Source organism: Heloderma suspectum, chromosome 5, assembly GCF_057233095.1.
Source record: "Heloderma suspectum isolate Gila_16-S chromosome 5, 16-S_ref, whole genome shotgun sequence".
Taxonomy (NCBI): Eukaryota; Metazoa; Chordata; class Lepidosauria; order Squamata; family Helodermatidae; genus Heloderma; species Heloderma suspectum.
Genome location: NC_139462.1, coordinates 125,768,583 through 125,789,005, shown reverse-complemented (window position 1 = coordinate 125,789,005; position 20,423 = coordinate 125,768,583). Strand labels below are relative to the sequence as shown.

The following is a 20,423-nucleotide window of genomic DNA, read 5'->3' as shown; positions in this document are numbered from 1 at the left end:
TTGGAAATAAGAGGGTATTCGGAGGTAATTAACCTTTAAATACCCTGCAAATAATTGAGTTGTGGTTTTTGTAGGCATGAGAGCTGTTACACGAATATTTTCTCCTTAGCAGGCTAGCTTAGAATTGGGCTGTGTCTTTGATGCTTGGGGGGGAAATATTCAAATTGGTCAGAATTTCACATGGCCCTGCTAGCTTCGCTTTCTCTGCCCCTGGTCCCATCCTGTGCCTGTAGCTCCACCCACTGCTGGAGTGTGGCCCCCAAGACCCTTCCCATATTGAAATTTGGACCCCTGGCTGAAAAAGGGTACACACCCCTGGCCTAGATTAAATGCTCCATGAGGGTCCCTTGTAACTAGTGAGGGCTGAAGACATGGTGAGAACAAGTTCTTTCACCTCTTACAGGAGTTTGTGGGGAACCTCGCATTTCTTCCTAATATGAGCAGTGATTTTGTATGTCACTAGCCTGATGAAGAATCTGCCACTGACTGCTGTTTCAAATCGGGTGAAGAACTTCTGGCCCTCCTGGGCTTCTAATCCAGCCATCTGGTGTTCCTCAGGTAGCCCCCACCCCCCAGCTACCAATCACTGGACAGCTTCCCCCTCCATTCTGAAAGGCCTCTCCTAAGGTTTAGTTACTTGTAGCAGGAGCTTTAAGTTACAGTATGCTGATTTTTTCGTATTTTTGGTCCTTTGCTTCTGGTGTTGCCCACCACTGGAATGTGGCCCCCAAGAGCATCTCCAAAATTGAATTCAGCTCTTGGGCTGAAGAGGTTCCCCAACCCTTTTTCAAATGATGGGTCAGAAAGGAATAGGGCACAAAAAAAGGAACTATAATTTTATATTTGTAAAGGTACATGATGCAATACCATATGTCCACTCCTTAATTCCAGAAGAAATCCTAATTGAAATAATAGTAAGTGATCTGTCATTCCAAATCTGAACCGTGCACCAATGTTCAGTCCTAAAACCCTTGAAATGCCTGCACAGCCTTGTGGTTTGTGATCTTGTTGATTTAGCAGTCAATCTGTACACACTAGATGAAATATTTATTTGCTGATACAGCAAGTCTTACAGTTGGATTGTAATCTTAAAAACATTTACTCAGTCTTGGAGAAACTACTGAATCCAACACTACTTTGGAAATCTCTTATTAAATACACAAAACTGTCCCAGCTGTGTAAGTTGAAAAACTAATATTAAATGTAAGCCCGTTCTTTGAAGCAGAGCCCCTCACTGCCTCAAAAAGAAAGGGAAGCTAACTTGTTATGGCTGGAGAACAGCCATTAAGAGCACAATCCTATGCATGTTTAGATGGAAAACGTCCTACAACTCTCAGCATTCCCCAGCCAGCCATGTTGGCTGGGGAATGCTGGGAGTTGTAGGACTTTTTTCTGCCTGAACATGCATAAGATTGTTCCCTAAAACATTTTTTTTTTAAAAAGTGCACCTCTGTCATCTTGACACCGGGGGGCTCCTTGTCTTTGCCGATGTGAAGCATTAACAATTTCATCCTTTCTGCGGGACTGCACAATGTGAATTGCTTCCAGGTGCTTATCAAGAGCAGTAGAGATGTTAGCATGAAGTGGAGAACTTCGAAGACGTTCCATCTTTCCCAGCAGAGTCACAACCTACAAGTATTAAACGACAGTTTTCAGCAGGCCAGAAAAAGGCTGACCTTTCCCAAAGGCAACTGTAAAGTCAAGTCAGCAGTGAGGGCCTTGCTTTAAATCTCCAATCAGAAAGCTCTTAAACATCTAAAGAACCGAATAACTAGTTTCTATGGGCCCAAGACAGCTTTTGTATTTGTGTTTTTCAGACAGCACATCCCAATATCCCTACTGCAAGCTGTTTTTGAATCTAAAGAGTTTCAAACCAGTTTGTGAAAATGGTGTAAATGGAATCTGCTTCTCAACGAAAAAGGCTGAAAGCTTTACTAAGCATGTCTTGAAGTAGATTATTGGATTGTAACTGTTGATTTTATTCATATTCATTCATATTCTACTTCCTAAAAGAAAATTTTGTAACATAATTAATGGAAATCTTGGGGGGTTGGGAGAATCAAGCTATCATTGCTTAAATAATTATCTAGACTTGTACCACTAAATGCCAAAGTTGCCACCTGACAAACTAAAGCTCTAATCTCCACTGATTTCACCTAAATCAGGTCATGTATCCCTTTGGGATTAGCAATGCTATCCAGACACTGAATAGACTGACACTGGGTTAATGTAATGGCATATTGTTTAGGACTGTAGCCTTAATGTATTGCAGAAGCTTAGTTACAGCACTGGTTTAGTTACTGGCTAGTTTCAGGAACATATAGCAAATTAAAAGTTGCGCCTCTACGTAGTTACATCTTCTCCCTTCACTGTACCTTTGCAGTTCGTGTATATATCTATCAACCAAAACTATAATCGCCAAGGAAATAATCATAGTGTTCAATTGGTTAAATTAGTTTTTTCCTTGCAACTGATCCCAAGAACTGTTGTCCTGTAAGTCTTTTAGATGTGGTCAGCAAATTATATGTGATGCACCTTCTGGATAAGTTACAAAGCAGGGTATGCTCAGAAAATCTTCTGTCAGAGGAGCAAGCAGGTTTCTGCTACGGAAGATCAACAGTTGACCATCACTGAATTACCTGGTAAAGAAAGGTATGTCCCCGCCACATCATCCTCTTTACGTTGCCTTTGTAGAATTCTGGGCTGCTTTCAATTCCATCTTGTCCTTGGCACAAATTGGCTCTTTTTAATATGGATCATAGGTTGTCAAGGAGAATTCTGGGGTTGTATGATTAGTATATGTGTCAGTCACTTCAGGGGGCAGTTTATTGAAAGCCATTACTGTGAATACGGGAGTGCGACGGGGTGCCTACTGGCACTGCTTTTATTTAATTTGTATCTTAGATACAATTTCCTCTCTTTCTGGTATAGAGTCTTTTCCTCTCCGATAAACAGAAAGGAGTATTTCTATTCTATTATATGCTGATGATGCTATTTTTCTGTCATATGCCCAATTGGGGATATGTAGACCTTTCAGAGCCGTAAGTTCATATTGAGCTAGGGAAGTTTTACAAGTGACGTATTCCAAAACTAAAATCCTGGTGTTTGGGAAGAAAAAAAAAAATTGATGGAAATTGGATAACCAGTTGCTGGAGCAGGTTGATTCATATAAGTATTTCAGTGTGACCTTTAAAAATTCTGGCTCACGGTCTGCTCATATGAAAGCTACTGCGCTGGTGGCTAATGTAACTGCTAACGCTATTTTTTCTTTCTCTGCTGGACTAGGTGGGAAGTTAGCAACACCCCTGCTTGAGCTATATAAAACAAACTACTGTCACAGCTCTAGTATGGGACCTTCTGGGTTCACTCAGATATTGTGGCCCTGGAATTAGTATAGCAGATATTTCTGTCAAGAACCCTGGAAGTTCCTAGTTCCACTGCAATTGTCCATAAGGAGACAACCTGTTCAGTGGGAACTTTAGATCAGAAGGCAGCTATTTGTTTTTAGCTTACGACCATTTTTCAACAGGCTTCTCTCATTTTACTGGCATTTGAAGACATGAGGGCAAAATCATGGGCCACTAAAATGCGTGAAATCATGTCTAAACTGGGTTTCTCACTGTGCTACATGACTGCAAGGGGCTATGACAGTGCCTATCTGGAAGTCTCAAGACATTTGATTAATACTGTGAAAAGACAGGTTGCTTACCTGTAACTGTAGTTCTTTGAGTGGTCATCTGTGCATTCACACATATGGGCTCTGTGCCTGTGCAGAGACCCATTTGGGAAATTTCCAAAGTTTTTGGCAGGAAACCCCCCTACCCCGCATAGTATATACTGCACGGGTTCTCACCTTCCCCTCAGTTCCTTAAGACCGCAAGGCAGTTTTGAGTCTGAGGAGAAAAACACCTCGGTACCAACAGTAATGTATGGCTGTGAGAGCTGGACTATAAGGAAGGCTGAGCGCCGAAGAATTGATGCTTTCGAACTGTGGTGCTGGAGAAGACTCTTACGAGTCCCATGGATTGCAAGGAGGTCCAATCAGTCCATCCTAAAGGAAATCAACCCTGAGTGCTCATTGGAAGGACAGATAATGAAGCTGAAGCTCCAATATTTTGGCCACCTAATGCGAAGAGAAAACTCCCTGGAAAAGACCCTGATGCTGGGAAAGACTGAAGGCAAAAGGAGAAGGGGACGGCAGAGGATGAGATGGCTAGATAGCATCACGGATGCAATGAATATGAACACTCCGGGAGAGAGCGCAGGACAGGAAGGCCTGGCGTGCTATGGTCCATGGGGTCACGAAGAGTCGGACACGACTGAACAACAACAACAACATTGACACCAAAGTGGGGATGGTGGGAGGGCTGTGTGAATGCACAGATGACCACTTGAAGAACTAGTTACAGGTATGCAACCTGTCTTTCTTCTTCGTGGTCTCTGTGCATCACACATATGGGTGAATAACAAGCTGACTTACCAGAAGTGGGTCGGTGTCTCCGTGTAGTACTGATGACAGCACAGCCCTGCTAAAGGCACAGTCTGCTCGGGCCTGAACATCCAATCTATAGTGCCTTATAAAAGCAGAAGGCTTAGACCAGGTAGCTGCCTTACACAAGCCCACCAGAGGTACCCCTCTTGTAAAGGCTGTGGAAGTCGACACGTCCCTTGTGGAATGCACTTGGATTCGAGGCAGCAACTCCTTTCTCAAGAGGTGGTATGTTAATCTAATAGTCTGTATGATCCAGGATGCTAGTCTCTGGGAGGATACCGGTAAGCCCTTATTATGTCCTCCGTAGCACAGGAATAATCATTGTGACTTTTGGAAAGACTCAATCCGTGATTTATAAAAAGCCAGGGCTCTTTGGACATCTAAAGTGTGCAATCTCTTCTCCAAATCTGAAGTCGGAGAGGGAAAGAAAGCAGGGAGGACAACTGGCTGATTTACATGGAAGTCCATCACCACTTTAGGGAGAAAAACGAGGTCTGGCCGGAGTACTATCTTTTCCTTGCGAAAAATGGTATAAAGTGAGTCTATTCGTAAGGCGGAGAGCTCGCTCGCCCTTCTCGAGGTTGTAATCGCTACCAAGAATGCGACCTTCCAAGAAAGCAGCCTCAAGTCTATGGTATAGAATCATAGAATAGTAGGGTTGGAAGGGGCCTACAAGGCCATCAAGTCCAACCCCCTGCTCAATGCAGGAATCCAAGTCAGAGCATCCCTGACAAATGGCTGTCCAGCCTCGTCTTGAAGGCCTCCAGTGTGGGAGAGCCCACCACCTCCCCAGGTAATTGGTTCCATTGTCGTATTGCTCTAACAGTCAGGACGTTTTTCCTGATGTTCAGCCGGAATCTGGCTTCCTATAACTTGAGCCCATTATTCCGTGTCCTGCACTCCGGGATGATCAAGAAGAGATCCTGGCCTTCTCTGTGACAACCTTTCAAGTACTTGAAGAGTGCTATCATATATCCCCTCAGGCTTCTCTTCTCAAGGCTAAACATGCCCAGTTCTTTCAGTCTCTCTTCATAGGCTTAGTTTCCAGTCCCCTGATCATCTTTGTTGCCCTCCTCTGAACCCTCTCCAGTTTGTCTGCATCCTTCTTCAAGTGTGGCACCCAGAACTGGACACAGTACTCCAGATGAGGCCTAACCAGTGCTGAGTAGAGGGGAACTAGTACTTCCCGGGATTTGGAAGCGATGCTTCTATTAATGCAGCCCAAAAGAGCATTTGCCTTTTTTGCAGCCACATCACATTGTTGGCTCATATTCAGCTTGTGATCGACAACAATTCCAAGATCCTTCTCGCTTGTAGTGTGGTTGAGCCACGTATCCCCCATCTTGTAACTGTGCATTTGGTTTCTTTTTCCTAGGTGCAGAACTTGGCATTTGTCCCTATTAAATGCCATTCTGTTGTTTTCTGCCCAGCGCTCCAGTCTATCCAGATGACTTTGAATTTTGTTTCTGTCTTCCAAAGTATTAGCTATCCCACCCAATTTTGTGTCATCTGCAAATGTGATCAGCATTCCCTGCACCTCCTCCTCCAAGTCATTCATACAAATGTTGAAGAGCACTGGGCCCAGGACTGAGCCCTGTGGTACCCCGCTCGTTACCTCTCCCCAGCTTGAGAAGGTCCCATTGATAAGCACTCTTTGAGTCCGATTCTGTAGCCAACTGTGGATCCACCGGATCGTTGTTTTATCTAGCCCAATTTGAGCTAGTTTGCTCATCAGGAGATCATGGGGCACTTTGTCGAAAGCTTTGCTGAAGTCGAGGTATATGATGTCTACAGCATTCCCACGGTCTACAAGGGAGGTGACTTGATCAAAAAATGAGATCAGATTTGTTTGGCAGGACTTGTTTTTGACAAATCCATGTTGGCTTCGAGTAATCACGGCATTGTTGTCAAGGTGCCTCCAGATGGATTGCTTTATGATCTGCTCCAGAATTTTCCCAGGGATTGATGTCAGACTGACTGGTCTGTAGTTCCCAGGTTCCTCCTTTTTACCCTTTTTGAAGATAGGGACGTTAGCCCTCCTCCAGTCACCTGGCACTTCCCCCGTCCTCCATGATTTCTCAAAGAGAATAGAGATTGGTTCTGAGAGTTCTTCTGCCAGTTCCTTTATGACTCTAGGATGCAGTTCATCTGGCCCTGGAGATTTGAACTCATTCAAAGTAATGAGGTGTTCCTTGACCATATGCCTGTCGATCTCAAGCTGCAATCCTGCCCCTTCAGCCTGTACTTTGCCTTTGCCAGGGGAGTCATAGACCCTCTTTTGGGAGAAGACTGAGCCAAAGTAGGAATTGAGCACCTCTGCCTTTTCTTTGTCATCTGTTATCATTTTGCCATCCTTATTTAATAGCTGAACCACCATTTCTTTCCTCTGCCTTTTACTATGCACGTAGCTGAAGAAAGCCTTTTTGTTGTTTTTAACATCCCTTGCTAACCTCAGCTCATTTCATGAACTCATTCTCAGCTTTAGCCTTCCTGACACCATCCCTGCAATTCTGTGCTATCTGCCTGTACTCTTCCTTTGTTACTTGGCCTTCTTTCCACTTCCTATATGTGTCCTTTTTTTGTTTTCAGGTCATCCCTAAGCTTTTTGTGAAGCCACATTGGCTTCTTCTGTTGTCTTCCACCTTTTCTTCTTGTTGGAATTGCTTGGGATTGTGCCTTGAGAATTTCCTTTTTTAAAAGCTCCCACCCATCTTGGACTCCTTTTCTCGCTAGCATCGCTTGCCATGGGACCTTACTGATAATTGTTCTGAGTGTATGAAAATCAGCTTTCCTAAAATCCAGGGTACGCGTTTGACTACACTTGGCTTTTGCTTCCCTTAGAACCAAGAACTCAAGTACAACATGGTCACTTTCCCCCAGAGTTCCTGTAACTGCTACTTTATCCACTAAGTCATCTCTGTTGGTTAGGATCAAGTCAAGGATAGCCGATCCTCTAGTTCCTTCCTCTACTTTCTGTAGGAGGAAGTTATCCGCCACACAAGTCAGGAATTTCCTGGAGGGGCCACATTTTCCAGAATTTGTCTCCCAACAAATATCGGGGAAATTGAAGTCCCCCATTACTACTACATCATGCTTCCTTAAAACATTGGCTATTTGCTTTTCAAAAGTTTCATCCTTGTCTTCTCCTTGATTGGGTGGCCGGTAGTAGACTCCAACCACCAGTTTCTTTTTATTCTTTGGCTCATTTATTTTGATCCAGATGCTCTCGATGGGGCTACCAAGCTCCTCCTCCTGTATTTCTGTGCAGAGATATGTATTTTTCACATGCAGTGCAACCCCACCTCCCTTTCTGTTCCTCCTGTTCTTTTTGAACAAGTTATATCCTTCAATTGCTGTATTCCAGTCATGAGAGTCATCCCACCAAGTCTCAGTTATACCTATCAGGTCATAATTTCCCTCTTGTATTAAGAGTTCAAGTTCGTTCTGTTTGTTTCCCATACTCTGGGCATTAGTATACAGACATCGAAGACCATGTGCTTCATAGTCTGGCTTTCCTCCTACATGTGTCTGAAGACTATTATTGGGCGCTATCAGATCTGTTCTCTCCATTGCAGTGCATGCGTCTATGTCCCTTGTTACCCCCAACATTACATCTCCCTTCCCCATAGGATTCAGTTTAAAGCCCTCCTGATGAAGTTCTTCATGCTGTGGCCAAACACATTCTTCCCATCCTTTGTGAGGTGCAAGCCATCCCTAGCCAACAGCCCATCTTCCAGGAAGTATAGCCCGTGGTCCCAGAATCCAAATCTCTCTCGTCGGCACCACCTTCGTAGCCAATCATTCACCCGGAGTATTTTTCGTTCCCTTTCTATCCCTCTTCTAACTACTGGAAGGATGGATGAGAAAACTATCTGGGCCCCAAAGTTATTGAGTTTCCTTCCCAAAGCTTCAAAGTCTGACGTGATCTCGTCGTAGCTCCGCTTGGCGGTATCATTTGTTCCCACATGGATGAGAAGAAAGGGATACCTGTCAGTGGGCTTTATGAGTGCAGGCAACCTTTCAGTCACGTCTCTAATCTGTCCTCCCGGGAGACAACATACCTGGCGAGTCTATGGGTCTTCGCAACATACTTGGGTCTCGATCCCACGCAGCAAGGAGTCTCCCACTACTACCCCTCTTCTCTTCTTCTTCTTGTAGGTCTGGGTTTCATCGCCTCTGTTTGACTGACCTTTAGCCTCTTGCATGCAGGTTCTCCTGTGATTCTTCCTCTGCAGGCTGTCCTCCAGTCTCATCTGCAAGTACCTGGAATCGGTTCCACAGCTCCACTGCTTCCACTGGTGCAGAGTGGCGTCTAGTTCTTCTTCTCCTAACTGTCACCTTTTTCCAAGGAGTATCCTCTATTCCATTTTTCTTCACCTCAGCATTTCCCACTGCCTCATATTGCTGTTGCTCTTCAAGCTTCTGGTCTGCCCTTTGCTGCTGTAGTTCCCCCATTCTGTCCAAGAACTCTTCGTGTTCTCTTATTCCCCGGAGGGTCGACAGTCGCCGCTCCAGTCCACTTACTTTTTCCTCCAGCAGCGTGATCAACTTGCACTTGTTGCAGGTGTAGGCCATGTTGTTCTCAGGCAAGAAAACAAACATTGCACACACCTTGCAGGTCACCACCACTGGAGAGCCCTGTCCTTCCATTGCCTCTTTTCCCTTTTTGTGTCTAGCTTTGTGATTGTTCTAGACTAGCCTGTGCCTGCTCCTCTACTCAGTAGAGGTTAAAAGCAGTGTCCCACTGGTGTGGAAGTGTGTGTTACAAGACAAATAAATGAAAAAAAGTTAGTAAAAAAATAAACAAATGTTAGGGGCCTCCCCCTTGACCTCCCCTGCCAAACTCCCCTGGCCAACTCCTGTTTGCTCCCCCTGTTCACTTGCTCTGTTCGCTCGCTCTCTGGGAGCTTGCCTGCTTCTGTAGTCCCTGGACCAGCTGGAGCAGCTTGCTCTGCTCTGCTCTGCTCTGCTCTGCTCAGCTGGGAGGCGGGAAACAGACTGAAGCTTCCCGCCCAGTCAGCTGCTGGGAGTACTCAGGCCACACCCCTCCAATTCAGTTGGAGCTCTCAGAAGCACCTGGTGAGCTCACAGCCAATCAGAAGGATAAAGGGCAGCCCCCTGGGCTTCCTGCAACCCACTTACCTCTTAGCCTCTGTCTCCTTTGTCTCTTCAACCACTGCAACTCCCCTGGCCAACTCCTGTTTGCTCCCCCTGTTCGGTCGCTCTGTTCGCTCGCTCTCTGGGAGCTTGCCTGCTTCTGTAGTCCCTGGACCAGCTGGAGCAGCTTGCTCTTCTCTGCTCAGCTGGGAGGCGGGAAACAGACAGCTGTTACAGACAGCTGGTAGCAAGAAGTTCGAATGGAGCGGACATTAGGCTGTTAAGAACTAGTGATAAGTCCCATTGAGGGATGAGATCCCTCATGGGAGGAGCCAAGTTTTGAAGTCCGCGTAGGAACTGTTTGCATAAAGGGTGGCCGGAAATCGAACACCCATCTATGTTGCCCCTTATCACGGATATTGCTGAGGTATATACTTTTATGGAAGAATATTTCAGTCCTCTACTATATAAGTGTTGGAGAAAACACAAAATATCTGTAAGCAAACCACCATTAGGATTATAATTGCTTTCAGTCACAAACTTTACAAATGAATCCCATTTGGGTGAGTATGATCGGCACGTCGACGGCTTTCTCGCCGCATCTAGTATTGACTGTACAGTTGCCAGGATCGGTGGGGGACAGTCTCTGGACATCGGATCTTCCATGAGCTTCAAGGTATGGAGATCAGGGTGAAGAATTCAGCCTCGATCTCGAAAAATTAAATTGCCTATTTGTGGGAGTGACGGGCAATGCCCCTTTGCCAGGTCTCTCAGTATTTTGAACCAAGGTTGCCTCAGCCACTATGGGGCTATTAAGATGCAATTCGTGGTGTCCTCTCTGATTTTCGAGATCACTCTCGTGAGGAGGGGAAACGGAGGAAAAAGGTAGAACAGCATTTCCTTCCATTCCAGGAAAAAGGCATTGCCTAGTGATCTCTGACCAACTCCCGCTCTGGAGCAAAAAATTTTGCAAGTCATGTTCGCGGGAGTTACAAAGAGTAGGGATGTCAGAGAATTCCTCCATGGACTGAAATGGGATCGAATTCCCTTCAGTCTGTGCCATGGAATCCTCTGTGGAACAGCACCACGAGATCCTGTGGAGCCAGCAGTCATGCAGCTTTTTTTTTGTCGTCCGCAAAGTCGCAGAATTTTCGTAAATAAAAACGCAGTGTAGTATGTTCCGATAATAAATATGCAAGTTTTTTTAAAAAACGAACTGTGCTCACCGCCTTGTTTGTGGGTGTTCTTTTTAAATTGAAATCCTCTGTCTCCGTTTACTTTCAGCCAAAACACTTCCTCCTCCTAGGGGCTTCCCAAAACAAGGCTGTCCTAGGTATGCCTGAGCGATGCACTGTTTGTTTAAAGCAATGCTGTTTTAAAGAAAGAAAAAACCTTTAAAAATGACCATGCTGGTCCTGGAGCCCTGCATGAGGTATTATTCTCCCTGTTAAGCTTTATATTTCCACATCCAGCATTGTTGTTGATGTTGTGAGGCTAAAATGGAGAGAACGACCTCTGTGCATGTCTACTCAGAAGTAAGTCTTATTGAGTTCAATGCAACTTACTCCTACACATGTCAGCACCCCACTTGCCCCCAGCTCAGCTTTGTATTTCCACATCCAGCTCATGATCAAACCTCCTGTTAGTTATCTCACTGGGTGACTTTGGGCTGGCCTTTAACCACTACACCACACTTCTGTTATGAAACTCATGAAAAAGAGACAGTATAATGGAAAGTTCTTTCTGAAGCAGTCACACTTGTACAAATGCAGCATGAAGGGAAAGGTTAGCAATCTTCTCTTTGTTTGAATAAAAAGCACACTCTGCACATGCTCAGGGAATGGACAACATGAGGAATAAACATACCAGGGAATATGAAGAACTGTATTCTTCCATTATGTGTGTGTATGTGTGGGGGAGATTCTCTCTCAATCCAGCTGTTTCCCTGGAAACCCCCCCCCCCCATTCACCCAAGGGTCTTCTGAGATAACTAACAGGAGGTTTGATCATGAGTTGGATGTGGAAATACAAAGCTGAGCTGGGGGCAAGTGGGGTGCTGACATGTGTACGAGAAAGTCACATTGAACTCAATAAGACTTTCTTCTGAGTAGACATGCACAGAGTTCGTTCTCCTCTCCGCTCAGCTTTGACAAATTTGTTCAGGTCCTGAAGATCTAAAATGGGTCGAAGGCCTCTGTCTCGTTTTGGTATGGTGAAGTACCTGGAAAAAAGGCCCTCAGTACTGAGCTTTGGATGAAGGCACCGGATAGCTCCTTTCCTTAGAAGAGATTGTGTTTCTTCCTACAGGACTGTTGAGAATGGGGTGGTCCATACTGAACCTAGCGGTGGAAGGGTGTTGAATTCTATTTTGTATCCTTGACGGATAACAGTTAGCACCCAGTTGTCTGACGTCACTCTCGTCCAAGTCAAGTAAAATATGCTCAGGAGATCTCCAAAAGGTAGTTTGTAATGGTCGGTATGAAGGGAGCCAAGTGTGTCTCCTTAAGGCAACAGAACCCAACATCACCTTAGCATTGCAGTCTGCCTGATGACAGGCTGTATTGATCTCCTGACAGGATAATTTGGACGCTTCCGCGTGAAACATTCTTGCTAATTCTTGTTGATCCTCAGGGAGGTAAGCGATAAGCAAATCCATTTTTTCCCAAAGGAATAACTGGTACCTAGCCATCATTGCCTGGTAATTTGAAATCCAAAGTCCCAATGCTGCTGAAAAGTAGAGGCAGCATCCTACCAGATCCAGCTTACGGCCCTCCTTATCTACAGGTGAGGCATGTGGTTTTTGAGAGTGGCCCTAAGTGGGCTCTACAGTTCGGTTTTGGATGTGCAAAGAGGAAAGAACTGTCTGTCTCTTGAACCTGGTACATAGATTCAAGCCTCTTGGAAGTCGGGGTCAAGGATGAAGGCGTTTTTCATGTCTGTTGCACTGTACTCAGCAGAGGTGGAAGAAAAGGAATGGCTACTGGGGTAGACATGTCCGTCATTATGGCATCGAACACCAGATCATGGAGTTGTTGTGCAGGTTTTTGCACCGCAATGCCCAACGACTGTGCCACTCTAGGCACTTGGTCAGAAAACTCGCCCATGTCCTTGGAAGGCAAGGCTCTATCTCTTGTTGCAACTACATCATCTGGAGATGAGATCGAAGGGGGGACAGAAGAATAGGAGGAAGAGTCCAATTGACAGTCCTCACCAGATTCTGGTGATGGGGCAGGTTGTGTTTGTGCCACTTCAGTCGTACTGTGAGGTGGAATTGGAGGAGGGGGAGCCTGACAGTCCTGACAGGGATTGAGTGTGTGTGTGTGCGCGCGCGTCTGACTATGAGAAGGTAATTGTAATTTGCTCATAAGCAAAAAATTCCTATCCACAAAAGTAACTCGTCCCTAAAGATAAAAAGGCCGCTGTGCTGATAAGACTGCTGCTGAGTACTAACTGGTTTCTGAGAATGCGTAGTGTATTTTCTTTGTTCTCCAACTTTCAGTCTGAATAAATGCATCCTGATTCTTTTATCTGAGACACAGTTTCGTCTGTCTCTCCCATGGCTGTGATGTGCTTTAATAAATTTCTGATTGGTCCACCTAACCTGCCTTGGATATTTCCCTAACAATACTACTACTACTTCCAGACTACTACTGCACTAGTGGCCAACTGTTCCAACATGCTATGTAAATGTAGCCCTTCTCGGGAAGTTGCCCCCGTATTTGTCTTTTGTCTGCTCATATCGTTTTAGATGGTTCTTAACTAAAACAAGATTAAACAGCCTGCAGTGAATGAAGATTAATAGGCACCAACCTAGGGCGAATAGACATTGTCCAGTTGGATGTCAGAAGGTAGAGGATGTGGTTCACCCTCTTTTGGAACACCCATCTGGGGACTCGATACCTTGATCCACTTACGTTGGTATTAAAGATAACTCCTCTTTAAATAAAATCCTATTTTTACTGATTAGGACAGATTATTTCGTGACATACCACACTGCTAAATTTGTTAAGTTGGCTCTAGGGAAGAGGAGGTCTTTTATCTCAACAGATGATAATATGGGCCATCGAGCTATTTTAGCTATTTCAATAATTTTTAATATACAAAATGTTACGTTATTGTTTTCCTACTATATTTAGCCTGAATTTTGTATATTGACACTCTGTATCTTTCTTGCTTTATGCTTTTAGTCTGCAAAAGTAGGCTTTAATATATGCAAAATCCTGGCTGGCTATGGAGAAATAAACTAAACTAAGCTTCCTTACAAAAGACAACCATTGCATATTCATGCTAGCAAAGGCATACATTTCTAAGGCAAATAAACATGACCAGCTTCACTCAGCAGAGGGACAACATATGGATTTGGTTGGGGCAGGGAGACTGGACTATAGAAGGTTGACCAGATTGGTGATGGAAATATCCAGGGAAGGGACAAATACACACATGGACAACTTCAGGTGGGGATAGGAGGTTTGAGCATGAAAGCAAAAGGAAAACACCCGCTTAGATCACGAACTCAAGGAAATGCATGGTGAAAAAATAGCTACACCTTCCTATGAACTATCTTGTCAAAAGGAAATCCCTGAACTTCTAGGGGATGTTCACATGTAACACCAGCCATGACAAAACATGGGCTGTCAGGGGCGCGGAGGAGAGACTGGGCACGCTGCCTGCAGCACACCAGCTACTTACGCTTTTAATCAGCCTACGATCAGCTTGTTCATAGGTTGTTGAGTGTGATATCCGAACCTGGGCTAATAGGTTGTTTAGGGCTAAGCAACCCAGCGGTTAACCTAACAACAAACCATGGGTTAACCGCTGGGCTGTTTAGCCCCTAAACAACCCAATGGTCTGGGTTTGCACATTAGGCTCAACAACCTATGAACGAGGCAATTGTAGATTGAGTAATAGTGGAAGTGGTGGGAAGCAGTGCATTCACTCTCTCCCGCTTCTGCATGACAATCCATGGGTTGTCGTTACGTCTGAACCAGGTACTAGTCTAGCACTCCAATGTAGGTCAAATGACTTGCTTGAACCCAGCCGTGCTAATAAATGATCATAGAATCATAGAATCATAGAATAGTAGGGTTGGAAGGGGCCTACAAGGCCATCGAGTCCAACCCCCTGCTCAATGCAGGAATCCAAGTCAGAGTATCCCTGACAAATGGCTGTCCAGCCTCGTCTTGAAGGCCTCCAGTGTGGGAGAGCCCACCACCTCCCCAGGTAATTGGTTCCATTGCCGTATTGATGGTTTGTTAACCATGAACAGCCCATGAACAGAACCCATGGTTTGTTGTTGGGTTGTGAACTGTGGGTTGTTGTTGGTTAACAAACCATGGTTTGTTAGGGTGGCTGGGTTCAGACAACATGATGACCAACATTTCAACGACAATCCACACTCAGCCCATGAGTGTGGATTATCATGTTGTCTGAACCCAGCCACTATGTTGCATACAAATTCTCTTTTATCTGCTTAAAAAGATGGTTTGGGAAGAGCATTGGGGACCAACGAGCAGTACCGGGGGGGGGGGGGGATACTTAACGACTTCCCTGCTCCAAACTGTGGTTGGGAGATTTTGCTTGGAGAGGTGATCTAGGGTGGGAAAACAGCAGGTGGATGCTCCCTCGCTCCCAGGCAGCTTTTCAAGCATAAAAAGGTCCATTGAGCTCCTATTGCACATGTTTATGTGCAACATATAGTTTAATCCTGCGTTTTCATTTCATTTTTCTATGTAATTTGTTCCAAATAGTTCTTTTACCTCATTTAATTGCTCTCTCTCTACTAAGCATCATATTCAGGGCACAATGGAATCAGAGTAGGGAGGGAACAGAGGTAAAATGATCAGTTTTGGCATGCGCTGCCTTTCTAACTCTTTTTCTCTCTCCAAAGGTCTCTAAAATTAGGGACGGTACTGCTGGGATTTCCTAGGATGTAAAGACCAGGCTGGTAGGGGCCTGAGATGGCTGAAAGTAGACAAACTCTTTCCTTTCCCCCATATCTCACTAACCCAGGAGGAACAAAGGAAAAAATGCCTGCCTATTGGATGGGAACCCTATACCCTTAGCCACTAGAAAAAGCTCTTGCCTTCTGCTTGGAATATCTAGGGCTGGGTTTCCACTGTGGTATCCTTTGGCACCAATATCCCACTGACACCTCTCTTGACACCCACCAAGCTGTCTGCCCCTCCTGATTAGATTTTAAAAAATATATTATTATTTTTAATGGGAGGCTAACATGTTGCAAAGTGAAGTTCTGCCCTCCAGCACCATCTTTATTTGGGTTCAAAAGAGGGGGGGTTGTGTTTTGGAGCTTGGGCCCTACCTCTGCTTTGTACTTAGGTTCTTGGGCAAGTTACTTTTGTTTTAGTCTCACTGGTAGTGTTTTGTGACTGGCCAAGCCCATCATGGCAGCCATTTTATGAATGGACAAGCCCCCTATGGCAGCCATTTTGTGAGAGCATCCATGACATTCTCTCAAAATTCCAAATGTGCCCACTAACCCATAAAGGTTGGGGACCCCTGAACTAAGGCCAGAGTTCTGATGTCCAGGAGAGGCAGACATCAAAGCAATATATGTGCCAATTTGGGGAACAGCAGGGCTAATCATGATTTGCATCTGGAAGTGCTTATAAAACCCAGTCAAAATATGGTATTTTGACATTTAAATAACTCACTCTGGCTTGTTCTCGTAACTGATCCACAATTAAACGATCAACTCTGGATGGATTTGATGTCAGTCTTGGAATTGGAGTGTTGTTAGTACTGGACACTTTCTTCCCAGGGTAATTTTTGGCAAGAGCTGATTCAGTCTGAAAAATATATAATAATTAATCTGTCATGGTAAATTGCTCTTTTTTTATATATACAGTAAAGCAAAGCCCAACTTTCTCAAACTAAAAAAATAAAATCTTGGTTAGTGAAAATCTACAAGACTCAACAACCATTTCTAATTGTGACGATCTTGGATAGTCCAAAGGGTGTTGGGGCACATTGGAGATGGGGGGGGGTGCTTATTGAGTTGAATATGCTACAGCTGAAGTAACAAACTGAAAATAAAAAACCAAATTCTTAATGATTTTATCCAAGTAACTTAGGGCGCAATCCTAACTAGACAGACAGCCACCTCTGACCTTGGAGGCAACCACCTATCCAAAGCAAGGCAGGAGAGGCAAAGGGGGAATTGTTCCCTCCGCGCCTCTCCTGCTTTGCTATTTTTTGCTAGATAGCTGTTTTCGGTTGTCTTGCCCGGGGGAGGGGGGGGCGACCAGGAGAGGAAGCTGCACGTACAACACATAGGGTGTATCGTACGCGCAGCTCCACTCTCCCCGCCCTGGAACGCCCCCCAGCCCCGCTCCTTTTCAGTTGCTTCGAGCTCCTCATCCAAGCACGGAGGACAGGGCTTCTCTGCACTGCCTCCGAGGCAGGGCGGACGAGGGGGGCAATCACGTTTTCCAGGAACCGACCTCACAGCGCGGGCTCCAAGGTCAGTTCCCAGAAATGAGCATATCCTGTGGCCCTCTAGACAGTGTCTAGAGGCCATATGATTGCTCTCTCTGACTCCTAAGTAACGCTGCATGGTGTTCGCTGTTGTTTCCTCCAGAGAATAAGAACTAGCGCTGCACAGGAAAGATACTATTCCGATTCATTACAACTGCTGGGGAGGTTTCCTCACTGACTTTAACGGGCCAAGAATTACACTCAAAATCTTCAGAATGCTGCCTGATACAAAATCCCGTGTAGCTCAAAAGCTTTCATCCTCTTAGATTAATGCCTGTTGGCCCAATAAAAGATGTGATCTTACTTATTTGGTATATCTCAAATTAACTCTTACTTGTTTTTCACATTTTTATCAGGGTTTTGAGGGTTGGTGGATAATATGCAATGTTACTGAGAGGAGGAATGCTGAGGTTGAGGATGGAATTGTGGGTTTTAAACTACCGAGAATTGCTCTAGGGCTTCTCCACACCGAAGTTTTTATCCCATGATTTTACTGGGGCTTCTGCTTCTGGATTCTTTGCAGGATTAAGATCAGCCCTTTACATGCGCTTCCCTTCCCCTACCCTTTCCCCCCTTTATCTGTGAGTTCTATGTTTCATTTAGACAGCCACTAGATGGCGCTGTGGTCTAGCACCTCTTATTATGGGACTTCCTCTTTTCATGGACAAATGGAAACGGATTGAAATCAGATTGTTATTACATTATTTCTGTTTCAAATTAAGCCACGGAAATGCTTGGAAAGTTCAAGAGCCTCCAGTGACACATGTGGATCAAGGAGCACCCCCAGCTATGAATCTGCTCCTTTAAGGCAGAGAGAGAGAGAGAGTGTGTGTGTGTGTGTTAATTAATTAATTATTTTCTATACCACCCAATAGCCAAAGCTCTCTGGGCAGTTCACAAAAATTAAAACCAAAAAGTACACAGTAAAACAATACAAAAATATAAAAGCATTAAAACCACAATATAACAATACAACCAGAATAAAACCTAGCAGCAATGCAGAGATTTAAAATACAGATTTAAAACAGCAAAGCTAAAAGACTAGAAAGCTAAAATACTAAAATGCCTGGGAGAATAAAAAGGCACCAGAAGGAATACAATGTAGGTGCCAGGCGAACCTCACTAGGGAGCTCATTCGTCAACGAGTACACAAAGAGTACTGAACCTCTTTCAGCCTGAGAGCCAAATTCCATTTCAGAAAAGCTCTCAGGGGCCCCATTCATTCCAATGGTAGGTGGGGGCAAGGGTCAAAATACCAAAAATACCAGCCTATTTCAGCTTGAAGCTTTTATTGCCAGTAACTAAGACTTAGGAGAGGCATTTCAACTTTTCAGAATGGGTAAAAACTGCAGAAAAGCCAAGAAGCCACCAAACAATCAATGGCTGGGGGGAAAGAAATGGAGCCAGGGGTAGGGGGCCTAGCCATCTGGGGAACCCCAGACAGCCACACTGGCTATCCAGGAGGGCTGGCTTTGGTTTTGCACTCCTGTTTTAAAGGGAGTACAGCTCCATCAAGAGCTGGGCAACTAGCTAACTCCTGGAACCAAGAACGCTCACCCACAAGGCTCCTGTCTTATCAGTCCTGGAGGCTTGGGAAGAAACCAGGGGAGAGGACTCTCCATGTTATCTCCAGTCACTGATTGGAGATAACAAAGGGATTTCTCTGCACAGTGCTCATCCTCCCAATGAAGGAGAATGCCTTTGTTAGTTTCGATTGGAACTCTAATAACCTAAAGCTGTTCAATTTTTTGGGAAAAAACAAAAATTGTTTTTTTTCCATTTTTTTCTGGGCCTTCACAGCTCTATAGTTACTGATATTGACACTGCTGCCGGTCCAGGAGTCCCTTCCTGGTCTGCAGCAGCGTGGCAGCATTATCAGTGACACGTTGAGTCAAGAGATGGAGGAGAGCTAGCGCTGGTAAAAGGGGAAGCGTCAGCTGCATTTCTTCCACCACAGAGCGTTTGTTGCCCCTCCAGCCCTCTGATTCCCACCTTATGGGGAGTACTCTGTTTTTTTCACTAGAGCCCTATTATTCACCAATCAGAGCCTGGTGCAAAATTACAAAGAACTACAACAAGTAAACCAACACTGCAAAGAGTTAGTTGCTTATATGATCATTAAAGCCAATTACAAACAATACTATCATAAAAAAATTCTTAGATAAGATGTGAGAGTTTGCTACAATGGAAAAATTAACCTATTTGTTAGATCGAAAGGGAGACAAAGATAGAACACATTCATAGAAAACTCGGTTTTATTTCTGTAGAATGAATATGATTTATTCAAATATGTAACATTGTTTTTCAATAACCTAAACAAACAGAAGGGGAAAGAAATATAAATAGGTTTGAAGTTTGATATTTATTATTACCTTTCCTTTATAAGGTTTTTTATAAAATACGTTATGTATGGTAAACTTAAGATCATTAATATAAAATATTATTTTTTTCTTTTTCGTCATGATTAATAGATACATTTAATATTTCCTGTATATGTGTTTATGTTTCTGGCTTAGATACGTTTGAGTTTATATATATATATATATATATATATATATATATCTGTGTACAGTTTTTCACTTTAATCATAGTTTAACTTCTAGGGCTCTTTTGAGTTGAACTGGTGGGAGACAAATCTAATGAATTAAATAATGTGAGAATTAGTCCTCAGGCAGGCAAAGAAACATCACACAGTAAGTATATCAAAAGACAGAAACATTGAATGATCCCATTTATTTAGTTCATCTAACATATTGCCAATATTTTCTGCGGGGAAGGGCCATAGCTCAGTGGCACAGTACATGCTTGGCATGCAGAAGGTCTCAGGTTCAAGCCCTGGCATTTCGAGGTAGGGCTGGAAAAGTCTTCTGTCTGAAACCATGGACAGCCACTGCCAGTCAGAGTAAACCATACTGAGCTAGATGGACCAACAGTCTGATTCAGCATAAAGCAGCTTCCTATGTATCTATTTTGTCAAATATTGTGTACAGTTTCTTATTTTCGTTTACATCCTATAAGACACAAAGCTGGGTCTTCTGAGTATTAGTACAATACCCATCATGAGCAGTTCCTTGAAAAGAGGGAGGACTATATATTTCAAGAACACTGTATGTTGCAATGTCCTGTGGCATTCCTTTTAGTGGTGGCCTGCCCACCCAATGTTTGGACAGGTATTGCTCTCATTGTGAGTGTCCTCAAGATACCTTTTCCCCATAGGAACAAATAGCTACCATTCACTTGTATGAGGAAAAGCAAAGGGGTACCACTGTGGTGGAAGCTAACAGTACAATCCTATATGTAACTACTCAGAAGTAAGCCCCACTGAGTTCAATGGGACTTA

The 20,423-nt window shown here is 44.2% G+C and overlaps 1 protein-coding gene across 1 annotated transcript in view; it reads right to left on the bottom strand.

Annotated features, from left to right (window-relative positions):
* The window catches only part of MEIOC (meiosis specific with coiled-coil domain), a 44,000-nt gene that overhangs the window by 2,211 nt on the left and 21,366 nt on the right, over positions 1–20,423 (bottom strand). Inside the window, exons 9-10 of the mRNA XM_084859786.1 lie at positions 16,261–16,395; positions 1,449–1,629 (exon numbers count right to left, since the gene is read on the bottom strand). Of these exons, the coding sequence (XP_084715912.1) occupies positions 1,449–1,629; positions 16,261–16,395 (316 nt within the window). The remainder of the gene's footprint in view (positions 1–1,448; positions 1,630–16,260; positions 16,396–20,423) is intronic.